The 15,829-nt window shown below is 39.5% G+C and overlaps 1 protein-coding gene across 1 annotated transcript in view; it reads right to left on the bottom strand.

Annotated features, from left to right (window-relative positions):
- MYRFL (myelin regulatory factor like) overlaps positions 1 to 15,829 on the bottom strand; it is a 48,960-nt gene that overhangs the window by 16,485 nt on the left and 16,646 nt on the right. The window contains exons 7-13 of the mRNA XM_075746580.1: positions 13,524 to 13,719; positions 12,366 to 12,442; positions 11,004 to 11,114; positions 10,340 to 10,430; positions 5,907 to 6,107; positions 5,396 to 5,504; positions 4,805 to 4,914 (exon numbers count right to left, since the gene is read on the bottom strand). Coding sequence (XP_075602695.1) covers positions 4,805 to 4,914; positions 5,396 to 5,504; positions 5,907 to 6,107; positions 10,340 to 10,430; positions 11,004 to 11,114; positions 12,366 to 12,442; positions 13,524 to 13,719 — 895 coding nt within the window. The remainder of the gene's footprint in view (positions 1 to 4,804; positions 4,915 to 5,395; positions 5,505 to 5,906; positions 6,108 to 10,339; positions 10,431 to 11,003; positions 11,115 to 12,365; positions 12,443 to 13,523; positions 13,720 to 15,829) is intronic.

The raw sequence follows: 15,829 nt of genomic DNA, 5'->3' as shown, positions 1-15,829 counted from the left end.
GTTTCTATCCATGTTGTACACATGACATGAATCACACAGGAATCGGTGAGACAGGGAAAGATTCAAACCAGAGGCCAAGCTGTGATGGTGTGATATTTTGTTCTCCCCTTCAGCCTCTCCAGTTCTGTAAGTTCTAATACCGCGATCAGCTCCACAACTAACACAGTTCAGACATCCTCCATTTACTCCTTCAGAATATTTTACCCAGGAAATTATTCTACCCCCTGCTTATCATCTAGGTATCTGCTGCTAGAGAAACTCTCATTATAATCATGCAGGTTTAGCCCCAGCCAGCAGCTGAGCACCATGCGGCCCCTCGCTCACTCCCCCCTCCCGTGGTGGGATGGGGAGAAAAATGGGAAGACAAAGGCAAAAGCCGGTGGGTTGGGATAAGGACAGTTTACTGGGACAGCAAAGGGAGCAGGAAATAACAACACTACTTAACCGAATACGCAAAACTGGTGATATACAATGCAGTTTCTCACCCAACAACCGTACAACTCAGACCTGTCCCGAAGCCGGACTGTCCCCCAGCCACGTGCCCTCGAGCCATGCCACCCCACACACACACACTAGCCCCCCTTTTTACGCTGAGCATGATGTCACATGGTATGGAATACCCCCTTTGGCTAGTTTGGGTCACCTGTCCTGGCAGTGTCCCATCCCAGCTTCTGGTGAAAATTAACTCTATCCTAGCCAAACCCAGGACAGTATTTTATCCATTTCTGAGCCAAAAATGGTTACTGATCCACTGCAGGCACATGATAACATCATACTTGCTGTGCTGTGTTTGAAAGAACAGCTTTCTCGTACTAACGTACAACCAGACTGATGCCATTAAACCTTGGATGAAGCTATTACTGCAGTTAATGTCACTAAGTGTTCCAGTCTAGTCAAGCCATGCAGAAGTAAGGCAAAAGCAGTTTTGCCTTTCATGTTGTAAATGTCACACACAACTTTCTTTGAAAGGTGACTGCATTGCACAAAAACAGACAGTATTTTGTATAAACAGAACCAGAGCACAGGTGTCAGTGGTAAGTTGCAAACTGCCCTATTGCCAGAAGATCAACAGCCTGTTTAACTAAGAAGTGACTTCAAAATAACCTCCTGTACCCAGAACTCTGAAATAATTTATATGGACACTTGTTCTCATATCAATGATATGTAACAGCTGCCCTTTCCATTCTCTACGAATTATGCATGCATCTCTTCCAGACAACTTCAAGTAGCTGAGAAAACAGCTCATCTGGCAAAATGAAGGAATACTTTCTTTAGGAAAAAAGGACTGATACGAGTTTTACTGCCTCACTGATGGCAAACTGCTGAGTGCAGTGGGGTTGAGAAGAAAAGAAAGATTCTTGTCCCAAAATAGAAAATTTCCACACGGTTGACATTTCTCTGGAAAGTCGCAGGGCCTGGTTCAAATGTGTAATGCTATCAATTAATTTCACAGAGTTCGACAACACCAAACAGGTAACTGGCAAAGAGACACAACCAAACCAGCCAATATCCTGCTTATCCGGAACTAAACTTGGAATGTGAAATAACAAATTTCAAGGCCTCATCACCTGCCTAACTGTAAGCAAAGATATGAAGCACTGCTTATTTGCTGCTCAAGGTGCTGAGCTATACTGGAGTTGGGAGCTCGAGGTATTTAGAGCAGATATTCCACCTGGGATATTAGATGTCCCAAAGCTCTGAATCCAATATACATCTTAAACTGTTAGACATAAATCATAAAATCATAGAATGGTTTGGGTTGGAAGGGACCTTAAAAATCATCTAGTTCCAACCCCCCTGCTGCGGGCAGGGATACCCTCCACTAGACCACGTTGCCCAAAGCCCCATCCAGCCTGGCCTTGAACACTTCCAAGGATGAGGCTGCCACAACCTCTCTGGGCAACCTGTTCCAGTACCTCACCAGTTTAACACTAAAGAATTTCTTTCTAACATCTAATCTAAATTGACCCTCCTTCAGCTTAAACCCATTACCCCTTGTCCTGTCACTACAGTCCCTGATAAACAGTCCCTCACCAGCTTTCCTTAGGCCCCCTTCAGGTACTGGAAGGCCACAATTAGGTCTCCCCAGAGCTTCTCTTCTCAGCCTGTCCTCATAAAAGAGGTGCTCCAGCCCTTTGATCATCTCTGTGGCCCTCCTCTGGACTGTCTCCAACAGCTCGATGTCTCTTGTACTGGGGCCCCCAGAGCTGGACGCAGTACTCCAGGTGGGGTCTCACAAGAGTGCAGTAGAGGGGCAGGATCACCTCCCTCGACCTGCTGGTCACACTTCTTTTGATGCAGCCCAGGATACGGTTGGCTTTCTGGGCTGCGAGCATACATTGCTGGCTCATGTCCAGCTTTTCATCCACCAGAACCCCCAAGTCCTTCTCCTCAAGGCTACTCTGAATCCATTCTCTGCCCAGTCTGTAGCTGTGCTTGGGATTGTGCTGACCCATGTGCAGGACCTTGCACTTGGCCTAGATGAACTTCATGCAGTTTGCACGGGCCCACCTCTCAAGCCTGTCCAGGTCCCTCTGGATGGCATCCCTTCCCTCCAGTGTGTCGACCACACCACACAGCTTGGTGTCACTGGCAAACTTGCTGAGGACGCACTCAATCCCACTGCCCATGTCGCTGACAAAGATGTTAAACAGCGCTGGTCCCAGTACTGACCCCTGAGGAACACCACTTGTCACTGATCTCCACTTGGACATTGAGCCATTGACCACAATTCTTTAAGTGTGATCATCCAGCCTGTTCCTTATCCACCGTGTGGTCCATCCATCGAATCCATGTCTCTCCAATTTAGAGACAAGAATGTTGTCCGGCACAGTGTCAAATGCTTTGCACAAGGCCAGGTAGAGGATGTTTGTCACTCTTCCTTTATCCACCAACGCTTTAACCCCATCGTAGAAGGCCACCAAATTTGTTAGGCACTATTTGGCCTTACTCAAGCCGTGTTGGCTGTCACCAATCACTTCCTCATTTTCCATATGCCTGAGCATAGTTTCCAGGAGGATCTGCTCCATGATCTTGCCAGGCACAGATGCCTCCTGCCCCTGTCTCCCCAAAGGTCACAGAACTGACATTCACATGCTCTGCCACAGCTGTCAGGAGAAAGAAGACAAAGCACAGGTTGCACTGCAGTAATTTACCTAACCAAATTAAAACAATGTCAAAGTGTTTGTGAAGTGATCTCTGACCTAGCCAAGTAGTCAAGAAAAAGCTAAGTAGTAAATAAGCGATTGCTCTAACAACTCATTCCTGCTTGGGCCACATCCGCGTCACCCTGCAGGGTACAGCAGGCTTTCTCCATTTGCTGGAGCACATCTGGCAAGCGCTGTCCAGAGACTCAAGCTACAGAGGAGAAAGGGAACATGATGGGCTCAAACAGCAGTGCTGTGAGGCACTGTTACAGACAGTATTTTGTGTGATATTTCAGTAGAGAGAGATATTTCCATCAGATGACACATTTTGTAGCATTTTTTCCACTAAATCAAAAGCTCAATTGTCCAACCTAAAAGTTTTGCCAGGAAAAAAATTACTATTCCAAAGCAGTTTTGTGGGGGCTCAATAATGAAAATGATGCTGCAGCTGCCACACGATGTAATGGGAAGGGCTAAAGCGCAAAATGAACCTAGAGTCACGATCTAACACCACTGGTCTTCTATGAGCATCTAGAAATTAGCTACAGGCTGGAACCCTTACCAAACACAGCAAATTTTCTAGAAGTCTCCTTTTCAACAGTATCTCTACAAAGTGCTCTTTCCACAGCTTTATTCAAGGTGTCTAATTCACGTCTCCTTTGTATGGAATACAGCCTAGCAGATTTAACCTATGAATTTAACTTATTTGTAGCCTATCAAAAGTCAAGTGAAATGCACTATTTTTTATAGGTATTTCCTCCAAGTTTGGTGGTGCAAACTTGTGTTTTCTATAGAATACTGAAAGAATGTATGATTCTAATGAATACAGGATTGCGTTCATGACATCATCCAGACAAGACAAGGTTACCACTCTGTAAAACCTCCCTCTTCCTCTTATCAGCTGTAAGTGGGAAAAAGCTGGGAAGTGGTCCTTGACCTGCAGTGAACCAGCACATAACAGAGGGGCCGCTCTCAGAAATGTTCGGGACAAGTGCTGTCTGCAGTGATGTGTGACTGGATTCTGTGACTGACAGTCCCTTGCAGTCCTATTTCTACAGGAAAGTAGGGGAAGAGAGCACAGGACAACAGACTAAGGCATCGTTTCCAACCTGTGAGCATGGTAATTACTTTGTGGGCCATAAACATTTTACATGATTCTGAAGCTACATTAAGGATTTCGGATGACCAAAAAACCTTCTGTCAGAGCGCAAAGAATTAACATTTGTATTTGGTATGAAGTGATTACACCAGGATTAGAGCAAGGAAGTTTTTATTTAACAAATAGAATGCTATCATCGCTTAATTCACTTCTGGAACACTTAATTAACTTAAACACTTAAACAGAAAAGAACGTTTTGGAGTCCCACTTGTTGAGCCAATGCTATGAAATCACTATCCACCTTTATTCAGCAAAGTTAGGGGTTTTTTTCCTTTTCTCTTTTATTGTCTATTATTATAATGAGATTTTAATGTAAATACTTTTTTCATTAAAAGATTCTACCATTTACTGACACCTCATGGTTCAGTTTTTCTCAATGATTTGCCAAACACTGTTTTTGTAAATACAGCTTTGTATAAAGCATTGTGTGTGTTTATAGCTCCATATACAAAAGGAACAGTCTAAATACACACCTCCACTTTCTCTCTCAAGACCATACCTTATCAACCATGAGGAAGTTTTCTATTTTTTCTCCATCATCACAAGCAACATCTCCAACTTCTCTAACAGCTTGAGGTAAAAGCTCCTTCACTTCCTGGGCTATTATTCCTGTTCGCAAGATAACAGAAACTAAAGTCAGGAAACACAGTGACATACCATTGACCATCCTAAAAGCTTTGAGTCGCCCATCCTAAGAGCTACAGAGAGGGACAAACATGATCCAGAACTTCTGTGTGGTAGGAAAATCCAGGATTTCACTTTGGTTTTTCTTCCTCCATTCCACAGAAAACAAACATAAACCTTTAGAATTCCCATTTCTCTGCAATAAGAACAAAATTGCTTGTGATCGTGTACTTCATTCTCATTAAACCTCTGGAAAAATAACCTATCTTTAAAAATTGAAACAGAAGTTGGAAAATTACCAGAAATACTTCATTCTGGCATTTTTTTATCACAAGAGAAACACAGCAAAGTGTGTAATTGCAGTATCCTAAGAAATGAGGATGAAATACAGGGTGTTAAAAGGCACTATGGCACAATGAACAATAGTGGAAATTAATGAAAAATGGGAACAAAGCTGACTGAATACCTGTTTCATGGGTGTTTTTTATTCCCATAACAGATGCAAATTCAGGCTTGTAGTCATACTCCACCAGCCTCATTTGTGTTATTCTTCTCAACTGCTCATTCGTATCAACCTAGTTGGACAAATACCAAGGTTCATATGTTGAAACATTAAAAATGGTCATGGTATCTAGGACATCACTGAGATAGCGACAAGCCTGACATGGCCACTTGGCCAATCTTCACATCAAAAAATACAGACAATCTTCCCATTCCCTGTTAGCAGAGTGCTATTTGTATTTCTATTGCCAGCTACTCTGCAGTCTGACAACTCCCATTTACACAGATATCCCCAGCTTCTATGGTCAAGCTCTTCTAAGGTCCATAGGCTCCCAGAGCACAGTGGTACACCAGATTTCTTTAGGCCAGCATTTCAGCACATCTAGGATAAAGAAGCTGCTTCACATGTCAGAACAATGATCCACACATGTGCTGTGGTGCAAACATAAATGCCCTAAATACTCCAGAGCCCTCACCTCCCGGATATTCTGTTTTGCTCGGCTGTCAGATGGGTGCATGACTCTGCCCATAACTTTTGCATTTCCGCAGACAACCAGTGCTTCGTCTGGTGCATCTGTGTTAATTCCTACTCGACCATGATAGACTATCGTCTCTGGAACATGTCCTCGCTGCCACGGTACATCACTGTCATTTTCAAACTGCCCTGGGTTAGATGCCTGGAAGAAAAAAAATTATGTTTAAAGATATAGCATAGCATAGATGTACTATTCCTTATTCCATTAGGAATTCAGGGAAAATGAAATGTCAAAGCTTTAATATTTAAATTGTATTCAAGAGCTTTTCTAACTCACTAACAGAAAAAACCCAGAGTGGAGTCACTTCTAAGTAAGTGTTTCTGCTCGTACAGCATTGGCCTCATTGCTTTTTCCCTTGAATTCTATTTTATTATCACCGTAAGCTAAACTATCAATGTCCAAAGCTTTCCAAATTTTAACTTTGACATTATGCCACATAACCATTTATTTACCAGCAAATTTTAGCTGGGGCTGGAAATCAGAAAAGAGCAAACAAGGCAGAGATTAAATACATGGGATTCAAAAATTATTTTTTTTAACATGCTTTGGCCATTCCAGTTTTTTTTCTTATACATGCTGCTTCACAAACTTTTCCAGCATGTATTCAAAGCCTGTGCTGAACAGATCAGAGGTGATCTTGGCTTGCATTCACAGGTCCTGTTCTCAAGTAGATGCTCCAAACTATAAATGGCATGTATTGCAGGTTTCTAGAAGTAACTATTTAAAACAAGTAAGTGGAAAAAAGAAGCCCAACTGCATTACCTAATTGGTAAATTACTAATTTAACTGTAAACCATTTGTGGAAAGGACTCATTTTGTTCTCTGTTTACACAATACCTAGTACAGTGGAGCCTTGGTCCACAACAAAAATATTAAAACAAGGAACAGGAGAGGAAGCAGGAATAGGTAGTGAAACTGCCTCCCCCACACACTCCCTTTTTCACAATCATGAAAAAACGTCTGCTGGGGAGCCATGACCGTGGAGGAGGTTAGTTTTTGTAGGGCTGAAGTTTACTGTTCAGGCCCATTCTATTTCCTGCAATCATTTTGCAGCTATATCAGAGAGACAACCGCCTCAGCACAACTAAAGGAATAGAGAACTGTGACACTGGGGGAGGAAAGGCATCCAAACTATGCCCCGGGGCCATAGCTTGATGTACACTTCTTCTGGCAGCAGAACCAGTGGAGGCAGCCCGCATCACCCTGTCACCCATCTCCACCTGCCAGCCCTCAGTTCTGCTGATACACCAACATAGATGACAATGGAGGAACCAGTCTGACTTAAAATTAACCAAGTACAAAAATTAGACTTATTTTTAACACAATTCCCCATTCCTGTTCATTGCAGGGCCCTGGAAAAACAGTTCCATCAGCATGGCCAAGGAGGAGTGTGGCAACAGGAGCAAGAAGGCTGATAGGAGCAGAAATGAGTCAAGCATTGTTCATTCGGTGCTGCCCCAAATGAAATGTCCAATGAACTATGGCCCAGGAAATACTATTAAGTCACTAAATCAAAAGTCTTTTGACATTCTGAGGAGCTTAAGTCTTACTAATATGCCTCAAAAATAAAACGCAATCATTCGTTTTTTTCATTTATTTGTGGTTTTGAATGGGTAGAAAACACTACTCAATGAAATGGGCAGGAACAAATTCACTTTCTAATAGTAATTTCCGCAAGTCACAGCTACCAAATTAATTTTGCTTTTACTCAGCAACTGAGATACTGAAGTATAAATTACATTCAAAACCTGTTTGCTAGGTTCCAGAGACCTATGAAGTCTAAAAATAGCAGTTCCTGAAGAGGTGACCATCTGGAAAAACAAACAATTGCTTCTATCTAGTTAACAAAATGTCATTTTCACTAAGCAATAGCAAAATGAACATATTCATAAATTGTCTCAAATCCTCTGTAATGTTTAAAATTAACTCCTATTAGAAATTTCATGTCAAGGGAACAGGGTCTTTCTTAGAACACCAAAAAAAAACAACAGAGCATATAGAATTAGAAAAAACATTTTGTTTCAATAATTAATTTTGGTTTTTATTTTTTTAAAACTTTGAATTCAGGCTTTAAAATTTGAGTCTGAACAAAAGTATGATCACGATAAAAAGTTTGCACTCATTTAAAGAAGCCAGGTTTTCACAAGTCTTTGCCATCTACACTGCACGGTGCTGTGCACTTACCACTGTTTGTCACAATTAGAGCATGATCTGATATGCCTGATAACCACTACTCAGCTGGTAGTTTTGTTACACTATGTTTGAGTGTATAAATGGCCAGACCATGAGTTGCTTTCTCTCACAGTGCATGTGCACAGCTTTGCCACTTTAAGGTAACCAGTGGCTGGCTCACTGTACTCTGCCACTCAAGCCCTGGCAGACATCTGGAAAATGACTTTTTTTTTTTTTTCTTTCCAGCTTTCCTGTTGACATTTGCACCACTTCAAATCACAGCCTCTTGATTCTTCTGCTTTTCTCCCTTTTTTTTTTCTTTGTCTGCAATAGTGGTCAGGTTTGCAAAATCTCATTCCCTGGATTCCTATTAAAAAATTGTCTCACACACATCGAAGGAGCACTCTTCACTGAAATTTCAAAAGAACCTAAAATTAAAAATGGTACGAAAATTTAAATGTCTAAATCTTACTTAAAAATATGTATCTTATACAGTAACAATAATCCTAAGGATGAGTCAAATGTGAAAATTCAGTGGCTTTACCAAATCAGTAAAGAGATTATATTTGCAACACTGCTAGACGCAGAAAAATAAATTCAGATGAAAGCAGTATTGTGGAACTTAATGGACAAAGAAGGAAAACAATTAAATATGTGGGAATGATACAAACACAATGCTTCAGTGTCTTGAAATAAAAGAACTGACAGCAATGGCCAGGATGATAAAACTTCTCAGCAGGGCAGAAAACTACTAAGTCCGAACACCGCTTTCAAAGCCCTTTCACAGCTCCACCCAGAAAAGAGCTCTGGGCCATACTGCCCTCCAAAAACCTAAGTGTAGCTGCAGGAACAGGGTTTATGGCACAAGAGGACACAAAGTTATGGCCCAGACAAAAAAGGAGCCAGGACTGAAACCATCTGAAAGCCCTCATCTTCCTTAGGCAGCCCCTGTGCAAGACCATGCATATTGGGGATTTGCACTTTTGCTCTTTCCAAATCCTCATGCTACACCAGGCTGTAACCATAAGCTTAGGCAGATGATGTGCTGCCAAAAAAGACCCAAGCAATGGCCTACAAAAAATGACGCCATAACTAAAAGCTTTTGACAAGCCCTCACCTTTCTTTGGAAGCCCCTTTCCAGCCCCACTTATTAGACCAGAGCTCTTGGTCTTACCTGACAATAAACCAAAATGCTAAGCCTATTCCTTACCATAAACCAAGGACTAGAAAGACTCCATGCAAAAAAGATGCTCCTTGATTGGCCCACATGAAAAAGTTTGCCGGACTGCAATCTTCCAGAGGCCCTCACCATCCTTTGCAGCCCCACCACACAGCACCTATGTATTTCCTGCCTTTCTAAGCCCTAAATATAACCTTTGCCCTAGAAATAACCATAACCCTAGACTACGCCCAGTTCAAACATTAAGCACCAGCTACTGGTCATATGAAAGAAGGACCAGGACTGAAAGCTTTTGGTAGGCCCCTCGCAACCCCACTCATGCTGGGGCTCTGTGCTTTCTCTCTTTCCTAACCCTAACCCTCCGTAGCTCCTGTTACAATAGAGCTCTACAGTTTTTCCCTCTTCTAAGTCTAACTCTAACTGTAGGCTAACGCTGAGTAGTAAAAGGAAAACTTCTAAGTGGATCATGGGATTGAATAGTAATGGTCATGAGGAAGAAAGACCAATTCTTCCTTTTTCTATTTTGAAACCTATATTACAACCACCAAATTAAGAGCTGGGACACTCTGGAAACACAGTGGAAAGGGGCAGGTACGGGTCTTAATCTTCCTAGAGCTGCTTGACTTTCTTTCCTTGTAATTTTTATTTTTTTTCATTCTTTTCCTCCTTTGAAAATAAAGCATCCAGCCAATGAAAGCATTTACCAAATTCCTGGCAAGTGTAGGAAATTGTTTCATCTCAAAGAAAAAAACAATCTGGAAAAAAACCCCATATTTTGTACTGGAATCCACAATAAGCTTTCCTTTTAAATTCTGCTATAGCTCTACTTTTAATGTTTTAAAATCCCAATAATTAAAAGATAACAACATACTCATACAATATGCAATCATAGTTTTTTTCCTCAATCTTTTTGATTCAATGGCAGTTTTTATGCTGAAGAATCACCCCCACAGTCTCCTGTGAATATTGAAACAGTTTTGTAAATACTTTTCACATGAAAGCAATATAAATTTCTACCTACCCTCACAATGATCTTTTCAGAGACATTTGCAGACAGTAGGTAGAATTGGTCCTGAGAGACAGCATACAGTCCAACTACCAGCATGAAGTATCTAATTCAAAATTGATTTAATCAAGATAACAAATTGAAGTAATGTGTTTTCACAGAAAATTTTTTTTTAATGCAACTGCTGTTACTGATACATAAAAAGATAGCCAGATGATCTTTTTAAATATATCTATGTTACAATATGAAAGAAAAAGTATTTCCTTTACTCTCAAATAATAAGCTCTTTCAAACACCACGATCACTGAAAATGAACAAAAATTACAGTAATTTTGAAAAATTTGAGTACTGAAGACTCAGAGATGAAGACCCTTCCTTCCCCAGAAAAAAAAATGATCATTATTTGGTTTTTTGACTGCCCAATTTCATCAGCCAACATTCTGGTTGTGATTTCCCAAAACAATCTCTAACCATAAGGATGAGACATTTTCTTTTATTCTCTCATCACACTGTGAGTCTAGAAGAGAGGCCTTTAAGCAGATACCAAGTATCACAGAATTTGAAATTCAAAAAATCACAGGATTTGGCAATGCTGAGATTTTTTCACAAGCATCAGCTCCATGCTAAAGTAGACCTCTTTTCCACTTCACACACAGAGGGCAACTAGCTACTGCAATACCTCTGGTCAGGATTAGGTTTCCCCTTTTTTCTCATATTATTTGCTGTTGTTTCACTGAAATGCAATCTTCCCAATGTTACTTTAGTTATCTGGTCCCCTGGTAGATCAACTCTAAAATAGAAAAGTAAACAAGATCAGGGAAATAAGCATTTGGAGATCTACCTGGCTCAAGCCAGATTTCCTCAAACTCATTAAAACAGTTTTGAGAAAAACTGAAAAATGAAAAAACAGAGAAACCCCAGTAAAAATGCAGTAACCCTGGTTTAAAAAAATGCATTAACAACACAGTGACTATGTCAAAGAGATAAACAAACGGGATAAAGCACTAGCAGTGGGAAACTGTTCTTAGTAGTAACTGTTCTTGGTCTGTTTGTACACAGTCTTGAACATAATAAAACCATATGTGTTCCATATGATGGGTATTTGTTGCCTGCCAAGGGTAACATTGCTTATTATTGGACCTGAATTTCCACATTAAAATAAATAAATTCTACTGCTTGTCCCCTTTTTTCACCTGACTTTTATGTCTGGAAGTATAAAATATAGATCTATGTCTTAAATACTTAGTGGCACTGCTCCTGTAAGCGATAAATAGTATGAATAAAGAGTTTGCATGGAGAAAACAACAGTCTACCAACCACATTCTCATCTGGTATAAATGAAAACATCATCACCCATGAAACAATTTACACACAGAATCTGTTCTTCAGTATGCAAAAAGAAGAAAAATGCCATGATGGCGGTAATTAAGTAAAAATGGAGCTCTTCTCCCGAGCTCAAAGTTCATTTTTGCAGATTATGTATTGCAGCCTTTATCCCAGCACCGTCCTGTCAAAATTGACACTGCCTTATCTTTTTCTGTTTTAAGGTTTATTTAATAGTTTACAGGTAACAGAACAGCTCCAACAGAAGAACAAACATTGATTCTGCCAGTGAGTTCAGATGCAGAAGAATGGCAGAGAGTTCCAGGGAGAAGCTGCATGTATGTTTCTAGCAGAGGCACTCCCCCTTAAAAGCACTGAAAATACATCTCATGCCCCTGTAGAACAGGACCATTACTGACATTTCTTAAGATGAGAAATGCATCTGCCATACAGCTCTGAACACCATACAACAGTGTTGCTAGCTGAATATAAATATTTTGGATAGATATACTTAACACATTTGTAAAGCAGCTGAAAATTATCCTTAATGAAGGGAGACCAGGTATATATTACTACTTTGTTTCTATGTGTGCACCAAAATGGAATTCAGATAAAGATCACAAAACTGGCTTAAAGCTACTATAAGTTTCCAAGAAACAACTATTTTACATTTCAGACCAATCACACATTGAAATAAAGTGGAATAAATTTCTCTTACTTAACAGGATGGAAAGTTTTTTTGCTTCGATCTGACTGAGACTGTTCAATAGCAATTGTCTGGTTTGGAGCTTCCACCTATAAAGAAAAAAGAATTTTCAAAAATGACAATAATATTAAATTCTCAAACATGTAAAATCTGAAATAGAAATTAACAGGCAAATTGTGTCTGAAACAGTGAAATCTCATTTCTCACAGAACTACATAGAAATTAACACTGGAATTGACTCCTGATCAATTAACACCTGACAACTAGTCTGAAGCCCCAAATCTTTCTGTGGACATAATTTGAAAGAAGAAAAAAATCCATTAATATACAAAAGAAAAATTGCTTTCCGAATCTAGACTGCTATTGGTTCATTTTATCCCAAAGCATAAATGTAGATATTTAACATGAGAACTGAACCTATGCAAGGTAGTTCCTTATTTTAATGTAAATTTCTGTACCTTTCAGCAGCACTTTGCTTCAGATGGGAGCAGATGACAGTAATATTCACTAATTTCTTCTACGTTAGAATTCATTAAGCAAAACTGGTAGTAACTGCCTTGTAAAACAGCTATGTGAATTTTCTAAATCACTGAATTTTGGTAGTAAGTAAAAAACATGGTATAATCTTTCAGAAAGATTAAAATTTCTTACTATTTCTGTATAGGCAAGCTTGTGGACCCATACTGGCTGGGAAGAATTTGGTTCTTAAAGTGAAAACGGAAAGTCTAGCAAGAAGAAATGGGGAAATTTTGTTGTTTTTCTACACACGTACTATTCAGGAAAAACAGATTTGATTCTTTTTCTTTGCTTTGTGAATTGCTTTTTCAACACATCTTTTTGACCAATGGGTAGACTGGCCACACCAGCTGACACCCCTGCATCGCCCACAAAGGCAACAAAATTTCAGCCAAAGAGAGGGAAGTCAGTGAAACCATGGCAAACAGGCAAACATGACACCTTTCAGCATATATCAGCACAAGCATCCATAAAACATCACTTTTTTTTGCAAAAGAGTTCCACACAAAAGTCACTAGTAACTTAAAAGAGTTCTCTTTTGTCAGTTCTTGGTCAAAAATTACTAAGAGTTCATTTCAGTTATTTACCTTATTCTGTGGATAATCACATACTAACTTATTAAAAGTAATAATCACAAAGAGGAGGAATACTTGCCTTTATTCCAAAAGCTTTCAAGTAAAACTTTTCTATTGGTTTTCCCCCCAGCTGAGTTTTGACATATTTTGGATGTCCAGTGATTCTAATATGGACTGTGATTTGGAAATGATTCTTCTTCTGGCACACAAAGGCATCATCTGTTGTTGAAAAATTAAACCCTTTATCTGTGACAATCTGATATCCTACAGTGGGTCTACAAAAACAAGAAGAAAGAATAGCAACTTTAAGTACGGGCATTTTTGAATGACATCTTGAATTCCTATTTTTCACGTGGTCTGAAAATCCATCTGATTTTTACTGACAAAATGGGAGCCAAAATATATCTTTACAATCACCAGTTCTACCAGTATTTTCTTCTTCGTCTCTTAGTGATGTAAAAATGAAAATGCATATGAAGCGCACTCTAATTCTAGTCTGACACATGAAATGTTTGGAAACCAGAGGTGGAGAAGTTTACATAATCCTCACTTACAAATCTGTTATAAAGGAACTCTGTGTACGTAAAAGCACAACCAAACCTTTTAGTGTATTCAAGCATTCATTGCTATAAACAACAGAGCTGAAGGAGCGCTGCAGACAACAACGTGCTAATGAGCCAGACAGACCTTCTATTTTGTTCCCAAATTCCCACACCAAGTGCTTCTGCAGAAGCTGCTGGGATTCGAATAAGGGTTTACTCAAGCTAAAAGAAAAGCTATCGATACTGACCCTCTAACCAGAAGACGATAAAACTCTCCTTTATAATGTTGTCCATCTTACCCCAACTAAGGAAACCCTATTCTATTTATTTGAAGGGCTAATTTGTCACTCAAAGATAAAGAGTATTCTGTCCTTATGATTCAGAGCAAACAAGGAAAGGTCTTTCTAAAAGAGCCGGTGAACTCACCATCCCAACAATGTTTCCAGTCCTCTGATTTAAGTGATGGATAATTCTGAAATAACAGGACTACATGGCAAGGTTCTCTTATATGGGCATTGGCTTTTCTTGCTAATGAAAGTTTGATAATGATGATCTCATCTGATGCTACTGAGCAGCTCTTATTAACGCAATTACTGAGGATGGCTTTTCAGAACTCATCCATTTATTTGCACATTATTAGTTGGAAAAATCAAAATGTAAAGACTTCACAAGAAATGTACAGACTTTATTATCTTTTTATAAATTATGAACAAAAGGCCCCTTTCAAACAATCACCGATTATCTGGAACAGGGAATAAAGAGAAAACTACTTTATAACTACTTTATAACTACTTCAAAACTACTAAGTCATATGTTAATTCATATTTAAAATATAATTAAGTGTCTATCATCTCCTCAAACCACCACTATTAAGAGACAAAACTTTTTTCAGTTTCTTCCTACAACTAGTAATTCTTTTTATTTATGTAGGAAATGTGTGTAGGGGAAGGAGTTGTTTGTCAGATTTAGGTGTAAAGCAAATTTATTAGCTGATGTTTTTAAAGCAATTTCAGAATACTGGTTTACACATGCAAGCAGACTGAGAAGCAAAAGTGCAAATTTCCATTTCTCCAAGTTGAATTGTTTGGAACAATTTCAAAGAGGAATTTCACGTTTATCATTTTCTGAGTATGCCATTCACAGTAATTAAGAGCAAATGCATATTTTGATCTCATCACACAAAGGATGGTCAGTCTTACCAAGCAGCACAGTAAAATCTGAAGAATTTTTAGAGAGCAAGGGATATCCCTGTCACACAAGCATACCTACTAGAAATACACTTCAAATTTCTCTTTCTGTTCAGAATTTGACCCTTCAGACAACATCTTTGTAACTGAGTCCCACCAATCACAACAGTAATGGCACATGGGGCTAAAAAAGTGCCCAGCATATACAATGCAGGGCACGATTAATGGCAGAGTAACCTTTTCTAATGAATCTACCTCAGCTAACAGCATTTTGTTGTGAATGAAATAATCAAAAGGTTAAAATACTGGATTAATAAAATGGAAAATAATAATTAACCTGAGAAAAGTCCTTAAAGTGGGCACAGCAATTTCAAGGTATAGGACCAATTCATGTACACTGAGCAGTGATAAGCACATGACTCTCTTGAAACTAACAATACAGGATCACTACTCAGAAAATCTGTGCACTGTGCCATAATTACAGTGTACCTTGGAACAAAGGCACTGCCGTTGACCTCACTTGAAAGTAACAGACATCCTCCGCCAATAATCTCTCAATCCCCTTCCACAGTAATGGTAATGGTACGTGCAGTTGGATGCTTTAATGCTCAGCATCACATTGTCTTTGTTGACACAAGCCACCAAGAAATGTGAGT

The sequence above is a fragment of the Balearica regulorum genome, chromosome 1, assembly GCF_011004875.1.
Source record: "Balearica regulorum gibbericeps isolate bBalReg1 chromosome 1, bBalReg1.pri, whole genome shotgun sequence".
NCBI lineage: Eukaryota > Metazoa > Chordata > Aves > Gruiformes > Gruidae > Balearica > Balearica regulorum.
The sequence above is the reverse complement of the archived record's forward strand: the minus strand, read 5'-3'. Positions and strand labels throughout refer to the sequence as shown.